We start from the raw sequence: 16,677 nt of genomic DNA, 5'->3' as shown, positions 1-16,677 counted from the left end.
CCACCACCTGGCCCTAGGAGTTAAACAAAGTAATAATAATAACATCAACCCCTGGCCTAAACTACTTGTGTTATCTGTAAATTCCAGACACTGTATGAAAAAAGCATTGTAAAACTTTTTGTTCTGTTAGCTGATGCATGTAGCCCCCAGTCATGTTTCCCATGCTTGCTCGATTTATCACGATCCTTTCACGTGGACCCCTTAAAGTTGTAAGCCTTTAAAAAGGCCAAGTATTTCTCTCTCGGGGAGCTCGGCTCTTAAGACGCGAGTCTGCCGACGCTCCCGGCCGAATAAAAAACCTCTTCCTTCTTTAATCTGGTGTCGGAGGAGTTTTGTCTGAGGCTCGTCCTGCTACACTAGCAGTAGGAGAAACATAGGGGGAAGTATGTGCTGCGTAATTGAATAAATGTCATTATATATTTCATCTATGTAGTTTATCTGTTTCACACTTCACAAACCACTTTCATATTTAATCCTCCTAACCCTGTGAGACAGGTAAGTGATAATTATTGTTTTCATTTCATTAAAAGAGAGATAAGGAAGCAGAGGGATAATGACTTGGACAAGGTCAAAGTCTATAGCCCAGGGAGCTGCACTTTTGCTAGGCCCTTGCAACTCAATTCTCTCTCTTTTTTTTTTTTTTTCTGAGACAGAGTCTCACTCTGCCACCGAAGCTGGAGTGCAAATGGTGCAATCTCAGGTCACTGCAACCTCCACTTCCCAGGTTCAAATGATTCTCCCACCTCAGCCTCCCAGCCTGGCCTCCCAAAGTGCTGGGATTACAGGCATGAACCACAGCACCTGGCTTTTTTTTTTTTTTTTTTTTTTTTTTTTTTTTTTTTTTTTTGAGATAGTCTTGCTCTGTTTCCCAGGCTGGACTGCAGTGGTGTATTCTTGGCTCACTGCAAACTCCGCCTCCTGGGTACAAGTGATTCTTGTGCCTCAGCCTCCCGAGTAGCTGGGATTACAGCTGTACACCACTATGCCTGGCTAATTTTTGTATTTTTAGTAGAGACAGGGTTTTGCCACGTTGGCCAGGCTGGTCCTGAACTCTTGGCCTCAAGTGATCCATCTGCTTCGACCTTCCAAAGTGCTAGGATTATGGGCATGAGCCACTGTGCCTGGCCCCAATTCTCTATCATCCTATGGTCTTCCCTCCCACAGCCTCATCTTCCTCTGTTCTTGGAACCCAAAAGGGTCTGCCTGACACAGACCCTAACACAGTATGCCTTTTGGCCTTGAAGCCCTTCTCTGCAAACAAAACAGTAAGATCTGAAAAGAGGAAAGGGTGGTTTGGCCATACTAAAAATAGGTTAGAGAACCTTCCCCCAAATTCTACCTAACAGTGGTTTAGATCTATATAAATAATGAGGTCTTTTTTTTCTTTTCTTTCTTTTTTTTTTTTGAGACAGAGTCTCACTCTATCACCCAAGCTGGAGGACAATGGCGCAGTCACCACTTACTGCAGCCTCAACCTCCTGGACTCAAGTGAATCCTCCCTTCATAGGCACATGCCATTTTGCCTGGCTACATACAGGGTCTGGCTATGGTGCTCAGGCTGGTCTCAAACTCCTGGCCTCTAGCAATTATCCTGCCTCAGCTTCCCAAGGTGCTGGGATTACAGGTGTGAGCCACTGCGCCTGGCCAATAATGAGTTTTCTTTTTTTATTTTATTTTATTTTTTTCTGAGACGGAGCCTTGCTCTGTCGCCCAGGCTGGGGTGCAGTGGTGCAATCTCGGCTCACTGCAAGCTCCGCCTCCCAGGCTCATGCCATTCTCCTGCCTCAACCTCTCGAACAGCTGGGACTACAGGCGCCCGCCACCTCGCCGGAATAATTTTTTGTATTTTTAGTAGAGACGGGGTTTCACCCTGTTAGCCAGGATGGTCTTGATCTGCTGACCTCGTGATCCGCCCACCTTGGCCTCCCAAAGTGCTGGGATTACAGGCGTGAGCCATTGCGCCTGGCCCAATAATGAGTTTTCTAACGCTGGAGGCATGAAGTGAGAAACTTGGTTCTATTCTAAAACAATCCTTCTTCTTTACCCTTATCTTCTGATCTCTCACAGAGAAAATACTGGTTAATTGCTCCTGGTTTAGGTATGGGAGGAGAAGCAGAAAAGAAAGAAATGGAGGTGGGGCGCGGTGGTTCACGCCTGTAATCCCAGCACTTTGGGAGGCCAAGACGGGCGGATCACGAGGTCAGGCGATCGAGACTATCCTGGCTAACACGGTGAAACGCCGTCTCTACTAAAAATACAAAAAAAATTAGCCGGGCGTAGTGGCGGGGGCCTGTAGTCCAGCTACTCAGGAGGCTGAGGCAGGAGAATGGCGGGAACCCGGGAGGCGGAGCTTGCAGTGAGCCGAGATCCTGGCACCGCACTCCAGCCTGGGCAACCACTGAGCAAGACGCCGTCTCAAAAAAAAAAAAAAAAAAAAAAAAAAAAGAAAGAAAGAAATGGAGATAAGAAGGAAGGAAGGAAGGAAGAGGAAGGAAGGGAGGAAGGAAGGGAGGGAGGGAGGGAGAGAGGGAGGGAGGGAGGAAGCGGGAGAGGAAGAGAGGAGGGGAGGGAAGAAGAGAGGGAGGAGAGAGAGAGGAAGCGGGAGAGGAAGAGAGGAGGGGAGGGAAGAAGAGAGGAGGGGAGGGAAGAAGAGAGGAAGGGAGGGAGGAAGAGAAGAAGGAAGGGAAGGAGGATGAGAGGAGAGAAGAGAGGGAAAGAGGGAAGAAAGGGAAGTAAAACAGCATTCCAGAACCCGCTGGAAAAGTAAAAGGAATAAAGGTGAGGAAGAAAGGGGGAAAAAGAAAAGGAGGTGTGCATTTTATTTATTGTCTTGCTGGTTTACTTATTTATTGTAAAGACTGTTCCAAAAAGTATTTAAAGTACGAAGCACAGGGTGAATTCTGGCACAACCTAGGGAGGGGGAGAGATGGGATCAACATTTGCTGAAATCCTACTATCAGGCTCTGAGTCATGCGTTTTGCCCAGTTTATTTTATTTGTACTACAACGCTTGAGTTGAGTCTTATTACCCCATTTTACAGACTGCGAAACACTCAGGAAGATTAGGTAAAGTCCAAACGCACACACCTAAGAGCTGAAGTCAGTCCCTCACTTGCTTCTCTCTCCTAGGATTATGCTGTGGAGTTCCTCCCAACCCTTGCCCCCACCCCACATTGCCTCCTCCTGCTCGATGCCTGGCCAGCTCAGGCAGCTTGCATCACTAAGGTAAAGCCAGAATGAGTTTTAGGTCTGAGTGAGATTGGAAAAGCCATTCCTCTGACCTTCCCCACCTGCTCCCCTCCCTCCAGGCATCCTACCTGCAAGAGGACACTGTGAGGGGCAAAAAATGTCCTTTCCAGAGCTGGCCAGAAGCCTGTGAGTGCTGCTGACATGGACCCTTGTGCACACACATCCCCTTTCTTTGTCTCCTACACACACATACACACCACACTTCACACGTGTGCTGGGGGAAGCCCCCAGAAGGCATGCAGGTACTTTCCCTGGAATCAGTGGGGGAAAAGGGCTGCCAAGTCTACGGGTCAGCTTGCCAATAGATCAGAGAGTGCTGAGCACCGCAGCACTGTGAGAAGTTCAGACATATGAGGCCTAAGAGATGGTGTCCTAACAGGATGGGCCAGAAGACCTGGGTTCCCATCCCTGCCAATTATTCCTCTCTGAGCCTCACTTTTCTCATCTGGGACTCACCGCTATGTCTTCCTGGCCCTTTCTGCCAGAACATACTACTTGGGGAGATCAGCGGGTTTCTGGACCCTGTAGTTCACAGAAGGTACTAAACTTAGCAGTACAATTGGCAGGGTTAACAATGTAAAGAAAGAAATGAAATTGTTGGAAAGAAAGGAAAGTAGATCTTATAATGAGTTACCAGTGGTTAGACTCGTAGGAGAGTTGGGATTGTTTGGCAAGTGTCAACAAGGGAGGAGTAAGTGTGGCTGGAATAGGAGGTGGCCAATTGGAGTAAAGGCAATAAAGGTGTGTTGTAGGGCTTCAGCACAGAGGCCCTGTCTTCTTGGCAGGTGGCTAAGGCCTGTCTCACCTGTGGTTTGTGTCAAAATGAGCTGACCAAGACTTCATGATTAATAGCCTTTACTTGGGGACAAAGCCAGGAGCTCAGGAAGTCCTGGCAGGCCCCTGCACATGCTTAGAGTGCACTGTGGGGACCTTGGGCAGCCATTTTTCTTGTCACTGCCTTATCTGTGCGTGAACTCTGGTCAGACCATGGAGCAGCAGCACCAGGTTCTTCCTGTAATGGCCAATTCCTAATGTCTACTTGGGGCAACTCTGCTCACTGATAGGGAACCCTGGGCAGGAAGGCCCACCAATTAGATCAATGTAAAACAAGAGTGGGCAAGTATCCCTTCTTTACATCTACTCTTCCAGAAGGATCAACCTCCAGAATTCTGAGGCAAGAAATTATTGCTGAGAGGTAGAGACTCCCAATCTCAGTGAGGAAGCCAACACTGCTCATCAAGGGAAGGCATTCTGTTACTCATTAAACCCCTACTATGTAGCCTGTTCATACATATTATCTAAGCCTCACAACAACCCTGGGAGTAGCTAAAATGATGCCCATGTGTCAGATCAAGAACAGAGGCTCAGGTATCTTGCACAAGGCAAAAGTTAGTAAAATGCCTGGCTGGAATTCCCACCTACGGCTGTCTAATATAAGAAACTGTTGGCCAGGCACGGTGGCTCACACCTGTAATCCCAGCACTTTGGGAGGCCAAGGTGGGTAGATCACTTGAGGTCAGGAGTTCGAGACCAGCATGGCCAACATGGTGAAACCCCATCTCTACAAAAATATAAAAATTAACCAAGTGTGAGCAGAGGTTGCAGTGAGCTGAGACTGTGCCACTGCACTGCAGCACAGGCGACAGTGAGTCTCAAAAAAAAAAAAGAAGAAACTGTTCATTCCATTATACCACATTGCCTTTCTCATGGCCTAGATGATCTCTAATAGTCCCTTCAACTCCTATATTCTCTAATCTTGTAAAGATCAGGAAATAAATAACCATCTTTCACATTTATATAATGATACATAGTTCATAAAGCACTTTCACAGTATTTCAACTTTTTTTTTTTTGAGACAGAGTCTCATTCTGTCACTCAGGCTGGAGTGCAATGGCGCTATCTCGGCCCACTGCAACCTCCGCCTCCTGGGTTCAAGCAATTCTCCTGCCTCAGGCTCCCGAGTAGCTGGAATTACAGGCACCCACCACCATGCCCATTTGTATTTTTAGTGGAGACGGGGTTTCACCATGTTGGCTAGACTGGTCTCAAACTCCTGACCTCAGGTGCTTTGCCTGCCTCGGCCTCCCAAAGTGCTGAGATTACAGGTATGAGACACTGCACCCGGCCACCTTATTTGATCTTTAAAACAATCTGTGAAATAGGGAGAGTTGATTTTAGTCCTGATTGGTAGATGCATTGGTACTTGAACATATATTCTGATTCAAATAATGTTCTTTCTACTAAATCAAGATACAAGGGAATCTTGTTTGCTTCAGGGAACACAACCATGAGGCAGGAAAAGGTGATAGGAAAGGTCCACAAAAGCAAAATTTCAACAAGCTAACAAGTAGAAAACTAACATAAACCAAATAGTTTTGGTTTGTTTGCATTGTTGACAATAATTTTCATAATGGGTCTTTGATAATACTCTAAGTCCACAAAGTACCATTCCAGTAACCAAAGAAATTTCAAACTATTTGCATCCCAATTCTTTAAAAATGAGCAATCTGTGTCTGGTGCACATACTAACCCCATTATCCATACATTTCCATCTACTAGTGCTCTCCAAATTCTATCTCTACTTCAGTTTGGTTCTATCCTCTGTGAAATACACCCTGACTTTAGTTTACAATAATTGTCTCAAGAATTGCATGTGAGGCTGCACACAGTGACTCACATCTGTAATCCCAGCACTTTGGGAGGCCAAGGCAGGATGATCACCTGAGGTCAGGAGTTTGAGACCAATCTGGCCAACATGGTGAGACCCTGTCTCTACTAAGAATACAAAAATTAGCCACACGTCTGTAATCCCAGCTACTCAGGAGGCTGAGGCAGAAGAATTGCTTGAACCTGGGAGGGAAAGTTGCAATTAGCCCAGATTAAGCCACTGTACTTCAGCCTAGATAACAGGGCAAGACTCTGTCTCAAAACAAACAAACAAAAAAAATTAGGCTGGGCACGGTGGCAGGCTCCTGTAATCCCAGCTACTAGGGAGGCTGAGGCAGGAAAATCACTTGAACCTGGGAGGCGAAGGTTATAGTGAGCCGAGATCGTGTCACTGCACTCCAGCCTGGGTGACAGAGTAAGACCTTGTCTCAAAAAAAAAAAAAAAAAAAAAAAATTAAAATAATTGCAAGTTTTTCACTTCCTATGCAGTACCTAAAAGCAGTAAAAGAAGAACTCAGAGAAAGAATTCATGTTCCTTGAAGGAACCAGAAAGCTCATGAATTACCATATTAACTGGGCCTTAAAGGATAATAAAGCAGTATAAAAATAGAAAAGGGAAATTTTTAAGCAAAGGACACTGGGAAACCATGAAACCTATATGGGATCTGTAAGAGGTTTAGCTGACTAAGACAGTGTGAGACTGGGAGTACTAGGAGATAATGCAGGACTGGTGGATTGGGACCACTTTGGAAACCTCAGAGCTTAAGGCATTTAAGTTGCACCAAAGATCATAGGAGGGACTTAATGATCACGGAACAGATGATCCAGAGCTGTACTCTTGGTATACTCACCTGAACAAACGGATGCAGGAAGAGGAATGGCTATAAGGCAGAAAGGCAAAGGTCTGTTTGGGACATACTTATTTTGAGATAATTAGGACATCTAGAGGAAGAGGTTTTAGAGTGGTAAGTAATGCCAGCCAGGCACGATGGCTCACACCTGTAATCCAAGCACTTTGAGAGGCTGAGGCAGGAGAATCGCTTGAGCCTGGTAGGTAGAGGTGATCCAAGATGGCGCCACTGCACTCCAGCCTGGGTGAGGGAAATGAAACTCTGCCTTAAAAAAAAAAAAGGGCCAGGCACGGTGGCTCATGCCTGTAATCCCAGCCCTTTCGGAGGTTGAGGAGGGTGGATCATGAGGTCAGGAGATCAAGACCATCCTGGCTAACACAATGAAACCCCGTCTCTACTAAAAATACAAAAATTAGCCGGACATGGTGGTGGGCGCCTGTAGTCCCAGCTACTTGGGAGGCTGAGGCAGGAGAATGGCATGAACCCGGGAGGCGGAGCTTGCAGTGAGCTGAGATCGCAACACTGCACTCCAGCCACTGCACTCCAGCCTGGGTGACAGAGTGAGACTCCATCTCAATTAAAAAAAAAAAAAAAGTGACTCAGTAATAATGACTAAGTACATACACAATGTTTATAGAATAAAATAATGACTACAACTCTGGAAAGGGCAGAGCTCTGCACTTACAGATCTGGGCATCATCCAGACAATAAAATCAAGTGCAAACAGACACATTATCTTTCATGCAATAAATACTGTGTCAGAATTTCAGGTGTGAAAGGGCCTTTAATTTAATCACAGATCTCTCCCTTCCTATTTTTAATGTATTTGCTCCACATCATTAGATACTATGTTCACTGGTTGTTTCACATGAATAACAAGTTTCTACTAGATTGTAAACTCCCTATAAACAGAGGTACTTTAAAATTCTTTTGGATGCCATTATACAGTAGTGGACTCACAATTGATACTCAGTTAACACTGAATGATAAATGTGAATATCCAACTAAAAGAGCCCATAACCTAAGCTAGATAAATGAGAATGGACTATTTCATAGAGGGAGAGATTAAATGTCTGGCCCATAGTTCTTACCAATCAGCTGTAGGTTAGAACTATGACTTAGGTTCCCCATACCCAATCTACTTCTCTATGGCCACTGCTAGGTTTCTCAAGGGGCTTCTACCCATTATCTCCTAGTGTCTAAGGCCTCACCTTTCAAGCAACACACCTTTCACACTCTATCAAGCCCCAAACACAAGGCACAGTGTGGGCACGGTTACTGAGGTTTTTAATTAAAATGCTTTGCAGAAGAGACCACAGCCTGCCGAGGGAGCAGCTTCCCAAATGTTTCCTGATCCATGACCTACACAGGAAGTAATTTGATTTATTCCCTATTTCCTTCAGTCTCAATGGCTAAGAGGTAATGGATGGAAATGGGGAGAATGACTGAGAGGAGGCAACGATGAAGCTCATTCTTAAAGAAAAACCTCAAAGTTCAACTTCAAACAGCTGAAGTTTGTTTCATAGCTGTTGGTCACCCAGTTCTAGCCAACCAGAAATAAATTATAGTTTTGCCACCACAGCAGATGGCAACAGGAGCTTTCCAGAACTTTGGCCTGGTCTGCATCAGGTGCCAACATCACAGCTGCTAAAATCACCAGAAGGAATTTAGAACCGCTGTACTACTGTCCTTTCATTCAATGGGAGGTCCAGGCTTCACTCTAAAGCGCAGTCCGACACGCTTCATTTATGCTTCTTCTCCTGTGTACTGGTGAACCAAGAGTCTAGGAGCTTCTTGCTGTAGTACAACTGCCAGGCATGCACTTGGACTGCCAACACCAACACCAGGTACATGACGGAAACAGCAGAAAAACCGAAGAGGAAACGGTAGGCCTTGCCATGGCGGTAGAGCTGCTGTGCAGCAGGGAACATCTCCATGCTGCCATAAATGAGTGGAGCGATGGAAAAGAGTCCCATGCTGATCATGGAGAGCACCAGGTAGCTAATGTTGTTGCGGGGAAAGGAGAGAAGGCCCAAGAGAGAGGGCAAAATGCTCAGCAAATATGGGTATTCCCACTGATAGGGCATGGCCACCTGATCATGTGACAAGAGCCTCAGGTGTCCCACGCTCATCTTGGCAACCAGCAGCAGCCATATGACCAGATGTACGTAGATCAGCTTCTTGATTTCATACTTGAGGGTCACACTGTGGGGCAGAGCAGAGGGAGAAGTACCTTTCAAATTTTTCTTACCACCAACTATATGCCAGGCAACTGTACTGGACACTGGGATACAAATTTGAATAAAACAGCCTAGAAGCCTAGCACAAAGAGCAGAGGAGGAAAAAATAATTAGAAGATGAAGTGAAAAAGTTCTAGTAAATATATGTTCCCAGATATATGAGACCACAGGAAGGAGGAATCGACTCTGCCTGGCATGGAATGTCAGAGATGACTATCTAGAGGCAGGTGATATTTGAACTAGCCTCAGGATTGAGTGAAGATGGGCATCCCATGCAGGAGCATGCAAGCAAAAAGGCCCAAGTATTTGTGTTCCAAGAAAGCAACTGGTTACATGTGGCAGGAACATATTATTAGGGGGAGAGGAGTAGTGGGATATGAAGTCACAAAGGCTATGAGAGTTAAAGGCAGAAGAGGCTGGGCATGGTGGCTCACAACTGTAATCCAAGCACTTTGGGAGGCTGAGGCAGGAATGCTTGAGCCCAGAGTTTGAGATCAGCCTGGCAACAAAATGAGACCCCATCTCTATTAAAAAAAAAAAAAAAAAAAAAATTAGGCCGGGCGCGGTGGCTCAAGCCTGTAATCCCAGCACTTTGGGAGGCCGAGACGGGCGGATCACAAGGTCAGGAGATCGAGACCAGCCTGGCTAATACGGTGAAACCCCGTCTCTACTAAAAAAATACAAAAAACTAGCCGGGTGAGGTGGCGGGCGCCTGTAGTCCCAGCTACTCGGGAGGCTGAGGCAGGAGAATGGCGTAGACCCGGGAGGCGGAGCTTGCAGTGAGCTGAGATGCGGCCACTGCACTCCAGCCTGGGCGACAGAGCGAGACTCTGTCTCAAAAAAAAAAAAAAAAAAAAAAAAAATACTAGTAATAAAGAGGTACAGCCTGGCGTGGTGGCTCACGCCTGTAATCCCAGCATTTTGGAAGGCTGAGGTGGGTGGATCATGAGGTCAGGAGATCGAGACCATCCTGGCTAATGCGGTGAAACCCCGTCTCTACTAAAAATACAAAAAAATTAGCCAGGCGTGGTGGCAGGCGCCTGTAGTCCCAGCTACTCGGGAGGTTGAGGCTGAGAATGGTGTGAACCTGGGAGGCGGAGTGAGCTGAGATCGCGCCACTGCACTCCAGCCTGGGCGACACAGCGTGACTCTGTCTCAAAAATAAATAATAATATAATAATAATAATAATAATAATAATAATAATAAGGCAGAAGGGTAACTCAGAGCTGTGTTTAGCAAGAGGACTCTGACTGCACCATAGGATTAAAGCCTGGAGGGGAAGGTATTGGCAGAGAGGAAAAGTACTCAGGCTGCCCATACTTCTCCAGCCAGATTTTTCATCTAAAGTAAGTACACACTTATCTTATTCTTCGAATTCTCTCAGGTCCCAAATGTATCCTCCTCATATCCCTAAGGGCAATGTTTCCACTCTGGGCTGTCATGAAAACACCTGCTTAAGTTGTGAGGCCCCTTCAGCCGGGGCCTAGAGATGTGAAAGAAATGAGGGTTCAAAGAGCTTGTCCTTCTTCAAAACTCTGGAGAGAAAGATATGAAGAACATTCTGGGAGAGGTCAATGGGTTTTAGGAAGTAAACATTTTAAAATTTTTATTTAAAAATATTTATTGTAGAAAATGTGGAAAGGTTGGGGGAAAAAAAAGTTACCTCTAGACTTCAAGCTCCATGAAGGCAGGGAACAGTTTTTTTCTTTTCTTTTTTTAAATAAAATTGTTTATTGAAGGTATAGCATGCATACAAAGACCATGTCTGCTTTTGCTCACTATTATAACCTAGTGTCTAGCAGTGTATGATGGTTGGAAGTTCAGTATCCGTCGAACTAGTAATCGAATGTAGAAATACTCCTTACGTGGGAGTGTTTATAGAATTCATTTTAGGCAAGGCATCCTTAGGAGAGGCTGCCTTTTACTGTCTATATCCCCCCAAACGGCCCAAAATATAACACCTACCATATATTACGCGGTAGGCCTTACGCTATTTCCTTTATACGAATTACTGATTAATCTTTCACCAAAACCTAAAAGGCAGATTATTCTCTCCCTCTACAGATAAGGAAGCTGAGGCTCAGAAATTCGGTTTCGAAGGTGACACAGCAGGGCCAGCATCGACGTGACTCGGGAGTCCACGCGGGGCTGGATCCCCTCAAGGCACCGGGCGGATCAAGGGGTGGAGCTTGCGGGGGCGACGGGGCTTTCCAGGATGGGGGACAGGCCTGAAGCCGTCACGGGAAGAGGGGACTTGGCAGGTGCGCGGGGGCTGGCTGGGGAGCAAGACCCTGAGGCCGGGCCGGCGTCGCTCCCCAAGCCCCGCAGGCTCCGGCCGGGGAGAAAACCTCCGTGCTCCTCGCCTCACTTCATACCTCATCTGGTAGTGCATGGCGACGCGCTCTCGGTGCTGAAAGTCGCTGCCGTCGGTGCCGGCCGCTCGCGGGCCTGCTCGAGACGCCATTGTGCCTGCCCAGAACCCCCGAACCCCTCACGCGGACCTGCTACCGCAACGACAGCGCCAAGTGGCCCACGGACCCTATTTGCGCCGCCGCAGCGCCGCCACCACAGCCGCGCGACTCTGTGAAGAGAACTTCCGGCCCCTCTGTCTCAGGAGGACCGACTCTGTGGTCACTCCTCTCAGCGCAGGCGCCCTTGTTCCCTCTCGCCCCCGCCCCACCCAGCCCCGCCTCCCGTGGAGCGCGGAGGAAATTAATCCACAGACTCAGCGTGTTTTTGCTGGCGCTCAGAGGCCGCTTGAACACTTTTACTTTCTTAAACTGTAGTATCAGTTTAGGATACCTCTGTCCACACTTTACAGAGGGGGAAACTGATACATTCTGTGACTTTCCCTGGAGCAGACATCACAGTCTCACGCCTGTAATCCCAGCACTTTGGGAGGCCGAGGTGGGTGGATCACTTGAGGTCAGGAGTTCAAGACCAGCCTGGGCAACATGGTGAAATCCCGTCTCTACTAAAAATACAAAAATTAGCCGGGTGTGGTGGCGGGTTCCTGTAATCCCAGCTACTTGGGTGGCTGAGGCAGGAGGATCGCTTGAACCAGGGAGGCAGAGGTTGCAGTAAGTCGAGAATGTGCCACTGCACTCCAGCTTGGGGGACAGAGTGCAGAGTGAGACTCCGTCTCACAATAAGTTTCTCACATTTAATAATTGCAAAGAGAAAACGAGAACCTCTCAGTGAGGAAATCTGGCTTGTCTTCCTTAACCAAATAATTAATTTGATCAATAATGAGATAAACTGATATCTTGTGCCTCTTTTAATATTCTGAGGACACAGCATGACTTCTAAGATGTTTCTCCGAAGAATACCTAACTGAATCTAATCATGAAGAAATGACATAAATCCAGACGGAGGGACATTCTAGAAGAGAGCTGGACCGCACTCTTCAAAAATGTCAAGGCCATGAAAGAAAAATTATTTCCAAATAAACTTTATCTGTAGAGACAAAGTAGAATGACCATTGCCAGAAGCTTGAGGGGTGGACAGGGAATGGGGAGTTAGTGTTTAATGGATACAGAGTTTCAGTTTGGGAAGATGAAAAATGTTCTGGAGATGGATGGTGGTGTTGATTGTACAACTATATGTGTGTGCTTAATGCCACTGAACCGTACACTTAAAAATGATTAACATAGTAAGTTTTATGTTGTGTGCATTTTACCACAACAACAAAATACTAAGCAAAACTTTAAAGAAAGAAGTTATGTTATCCGAATAAAGAAAAAAAGAAAGAAAAAAGCATGTATACTGAGCATCCACCATGCACCAGGTTACTGTGCTATGACCTGCAGACACAGAAATAAACTTGGTCCATTTCCCCTGAGGGATCACAGCCCAGTCGGGGGAAGAACTTGTACCCATGAAGCTAAGAAATACAAGAAAACACAGGAGGCTGAGGGAGGAAAAATGAGGCCTCGCTCCCTGACCTGGAGGGTTAGGAAAGTCTCTCTGGAGTGGCAGCAATTAAGCTGTCTGAAGCCTGAGTGGGAATTAGCTAAAGAGGTGGAGAGCGGAGCTTTTCAGGCAGAGGGAACAGCACGTGAGAAGGCCCCAAATCCAGAGAGCACTTGGCTGTTCAAAGAACTAAGGAACTTAAGAGTGACTGGAGCATTTGGAGGGTTCAGTAAAGAGTTAAGTCTTTATCCCAGGCGGTTTGGGGAACCACTGAAAGGTTTAACCAGGAAAATGACACAATTTTGCATTTTTAAAAGATAGATCTAGGTGGGGACACAGTGCCTCCAGGCTGTAATCTCAGCATTTTGGGAGGCCAAGGCAGGAGATCAGCCTGGGCAACATAGTGAGACTCCTGTCTCTACAAAAATAAAAAATAAAATAATATTAGCTGGGATGGTGTTGCGTGCCTGTAGTCCAGGCTACTCGGGAGGATGAGGTGGGAGAATCATTTGAGACCAGGAGTTCAAGGTTACAGTGAGCCATGATTATGCCACTGCACTCCATTCTGGGCAACAGAGTAAGACACTGTCTGTAAATAACTAAATATAGCTAGATCTAGTTGCTGTGTAGAGAATGGCTCACAGGGGCCAAGGGTGAAGCGGAGGAATCACTTGAAGGCTACTGCAGTAATTCAGGCAATCCTAGGGGTGGCTTGGGTTAAGAGGTGGCAATGGACAGACAGGAACAGATTTGAGTTCCTTGGGATTTAACATCCGTAGGTGGGTAACAAGAGCACATATGACTAGCAAGGGGCTCACATTAGGAAGGGATTCTGTGTGGCTGGGATCTGAGAAAGACAAGCAAGAAATCAGCAACATTGGCCGAGCATGGCTCACACCTGTAATCCCAGCACTTTGGGAGGCCGAGGTCGTGGGTCACTTGAGGTCAGGAGTTCAAGACTAGCCTGGTCAAAATGGTGAAACCATGTCTCTACTAAAAGAAATACAGAAATTATCAGGGTGTGGTAGCTCATGCCTGTAGTCCCAGCTAACTCGGGAAGCTGAGGCAGGAGAATCACTTGAACCCAGGAGGCGGAGGTTGCAGTGACCCAAGATCACACCACTGCACTCCAGCCTGAGCAACAGAGTGAGACCCTGTCTCAAAAAAATAATAATAATAATAAAATATGAAAAAAGGCCGGGCACAGTGGCTCATGCCTGTAATCCCAGCACTTTGGGAGGCCGAGGTGGGTGGATCACGAGGTCAGGAGATAGAGACCATCCTGGCTAACACGGTGAAACCCCATCTCTACTAAAAATACAAAAAATTATCCGGGCATGGTGGCATGTGCCTGTAGTCCCAGCTACTCAGGAGGCTGAGGCAGGAGAATCGCTTGAACCTGGGAGGTGGAGTTTGCAGTGAGCCGAGATCATACCATTGCACTCCAGCCTGGGTGACAGAGTGAGACAAAAGAAATCAGCAATATTTATTGAGTACCTACTCTATGCTAGGCATATTCACACACGTGAACTCATTCTCTTTTTCCATTACCCTTGGAGATAACTACTTTTGTTATCATTATCTTACACAAGGGGAAACTAAGGCTCAGAAAGGGGAAGTGACTTGCCCAGGATCACACAGCAATAGCACTATAAGAACTCAGACCAAAGTGACCCTAGGGCTGGAGGATTTTTCTGCCAGATCTGTTACTGTCCTGTTTAAGGGATAACTAAGAGGGTTCAGGACCCATTGAGGGAAAACTAAGAGGGTTCAGGACCTCTGGGAAAATGGGCCAGGAATATTTGTCACCTCCCCCCAGGCTCTCTAGAATGTCTTTCTTTCTCCTGTGGAAATCCTGCTGACCCTTTAGGACCCATCTTACTGCACCAAGAATCACCTGCTTCCACGTTAGTTCTCATCGTTTTTGCTGTCTGTGAAGCCTGGTCTAGAACCATCTGTGATAGACTCATCCAGGATGCTTGTTAAAAACACAGATTTCTGGGCCCCACCGTTACCCAAATGAATCATTCCCCAAAGTTGGGCCTAAGAATATCTTTTTAATTTAAAATGTTGACTAGATAATGTGTTTACATGGTTCAAAAACCAAACAATAAGCTGGCTGCGGTGGCATGTACCTGTAGTCCCAGCTACTCATGAGGCTGAGGTGGGAAGATTGCTTGAGTTCAGGAGTTTGAGGCCAGCCTGGGCAACATGATGAGACCCTGAGCATGGTGGCTTATGCCTATAATCCCAGCACTTTGGGAGGCTGAGGCAGGAGGATTGCTTGAGTCCAGGAATTTGAGATCAGCCTGGGCGACATAGCAAGAACCTATCTCTAAAAAAAAAAAAAAAATTAGCCAGGCAAGATGGCATATGTCTGTAGTCTCAGCTACTCAGGAGGCTGAGATGGGAGGATCACTTGAGCCCAGCAGGTTGAGGCTTCAGTGAGCCATGATTACACCATTGCACTCCAACCTGGGCAACAGAGCAAGACCTTGTCTCAAAAAGAAAATACAAATGGTCATATGGAAAGGATGCTAATGCAAAGGCATGGCTGTTTAGAGCAGAGGTTCATAGCTGTTTTTGTGCCATGAATTTCCTTGGCAGCCTGGGGAAGCTACAAACTCTCAGAATATTTTTATTTTTTATTTAATTAATTTTTTTTTTTGAGACAGGGTCTTGCTCTGTTGCCCAGGCTGGAGTGCAGTGGTACCATCGTGGCTCACTGAGCTTTGATCTCCTGGGCTCAAGTGAACCTCCTGCCTCAGCCATGCAAGTAGCTTGGATTACAGGCATGCACTACTATGCCTGGCTTATTTTACATTTTTTGTAGAGATGGGGGTCTTGCTATGTTGCCTAGGCTGGTCTCAAATTCTTGGCCTCAAGCAAACTTCCTGCCTTAGCCTCCCAAAGTGCTAGGATTACAGGCATGAGCCACCACATCTGGCCTTATTTTATTTATATTTTTAGAGATAGGGTCTTGCTCAGACTGAAGTGCAGTGGTACAATCGTGGCTTACTGCAACCTCGAACTCCTGGGCCCTCCCACCTCGGCCTCCTGAGTAGCTGGGACGTGTTTCACCACACCTGGCTAATTTTTGTGTTTTTTGTAGAGACAAGGTCTTACCATGTTGTCCAGGCTGGTCTTGAACTCCTGGCCTCAAGCAATACTCCTGCCTCGGCCTCACAGACTGCTAGGATTACAGGTGTGAGCCACTGTGCCCCGACCCTGCCTTATTTTGACTGAACAATATGACTTGACTGTTTTCTCCAGATCAGTACATAAAGAAACTCTTTTGTTGTTTTTTTGTTTTGTTTTGTTTTGGTTTTGTTTTTTGTTTTTTTGAGACGGAGTTTCACTCTTGTTGCTCAGGCCAGAGTGGAGTGGCACATTCTCAGCTCACTGCAACCTCTGCTTCTTGGGTTCAAGCGATTCTCCTGCGTCAGCCTCCTGAGTAGCTGGGATTACAGAAGCATGCCACCACGCCTGGCTAATTTTTGTATTTTTTGAGTAGAGACAGGGTTTCACCATGTTGACCAGGCTGGTCTCCAACTCCTGACCTCAGATGATCCGCCTGCCTCCGTCTCCCAAAGTGCTGGGATTACAGGCGTGAGCCACCGCGCCTGGCCCTCTTTTTTCTTAGTGCCATTTCATTATATGATGACTATAACATAATTTACTTGACGTACCCCCTCTTGTTGGACATTTGTGTTTCCAATATTTTGCTATTAGAAATATAGCTTCAGAGAATAACCTTG

General features: G+C 46.5%; 1 protein-coding gene across 1 annotated transcript; it reads right to left on the bottom strand.

Moving 5' to 3' along the window:
• Positions 1 to 8,030: 8,030 nt before the first annotated feature.
• JAGN1 (jagunal homolog 1) lies at positions 8,031 to 11,629 on the bottom strand. Its single transcript, XM_050778737.1, has 2 exons — positions 11,383 to 11,629; positions 8,031 to 8,971 (listed from the first exon to the last, which is right to left on the bottom strand). Exons 1-2 carry the CDS (start codon positions 11,469 to 11,471, stop codon positions 8,509 to 8,511), a joined length of 552 nt encoding a protein of 183 aa, XP_050634694.1. The 5' UTR covers positions 11,472 to 11,629; the 3' UTR covers positions 8,031 to 8,508.
• Between the last annotated feature and the right edge of the window lie 5,048 nt (positions 11,630 to 16,677).

The sequence above is a fragment of the Macaca thibetana genome, chromosome 2 (assembly GCF_024542745.1).
Source record: "Macaca thibetana thibetana isolate TM-01 chromosome 2, ASM2454274v1, whole genome shotgun sequence".
In the NCBI taxonomy this organism is placed as follows: domain Eukaryota; kingdom Metazoa; phylum Chordata; class Mammalia; order Primates; family Cercopithecidae; genus Macaca; species Macaca thibetana.
Note: the sequence above shows the minus strand (reverse complement) of the source record. Positions and strands in the feature narration are given on the sequence as shown.

Coding starts and splice junctions, on each gene's coding strand:
- JAGN1 (XM_050778737.1), bottom strand. CDS start 11,471: ATGGCGTCTCGAGCAGGCCCGCGAGCGGCCGGCACCGACGGCAGCGAC. Junction 8,972..11,382: donor GCCATGCACTACCAGATGAG/GTATGAAGTGAG, acceptor TCTGCCCCACAG/TGTGACCCTCAAGTATGAAA.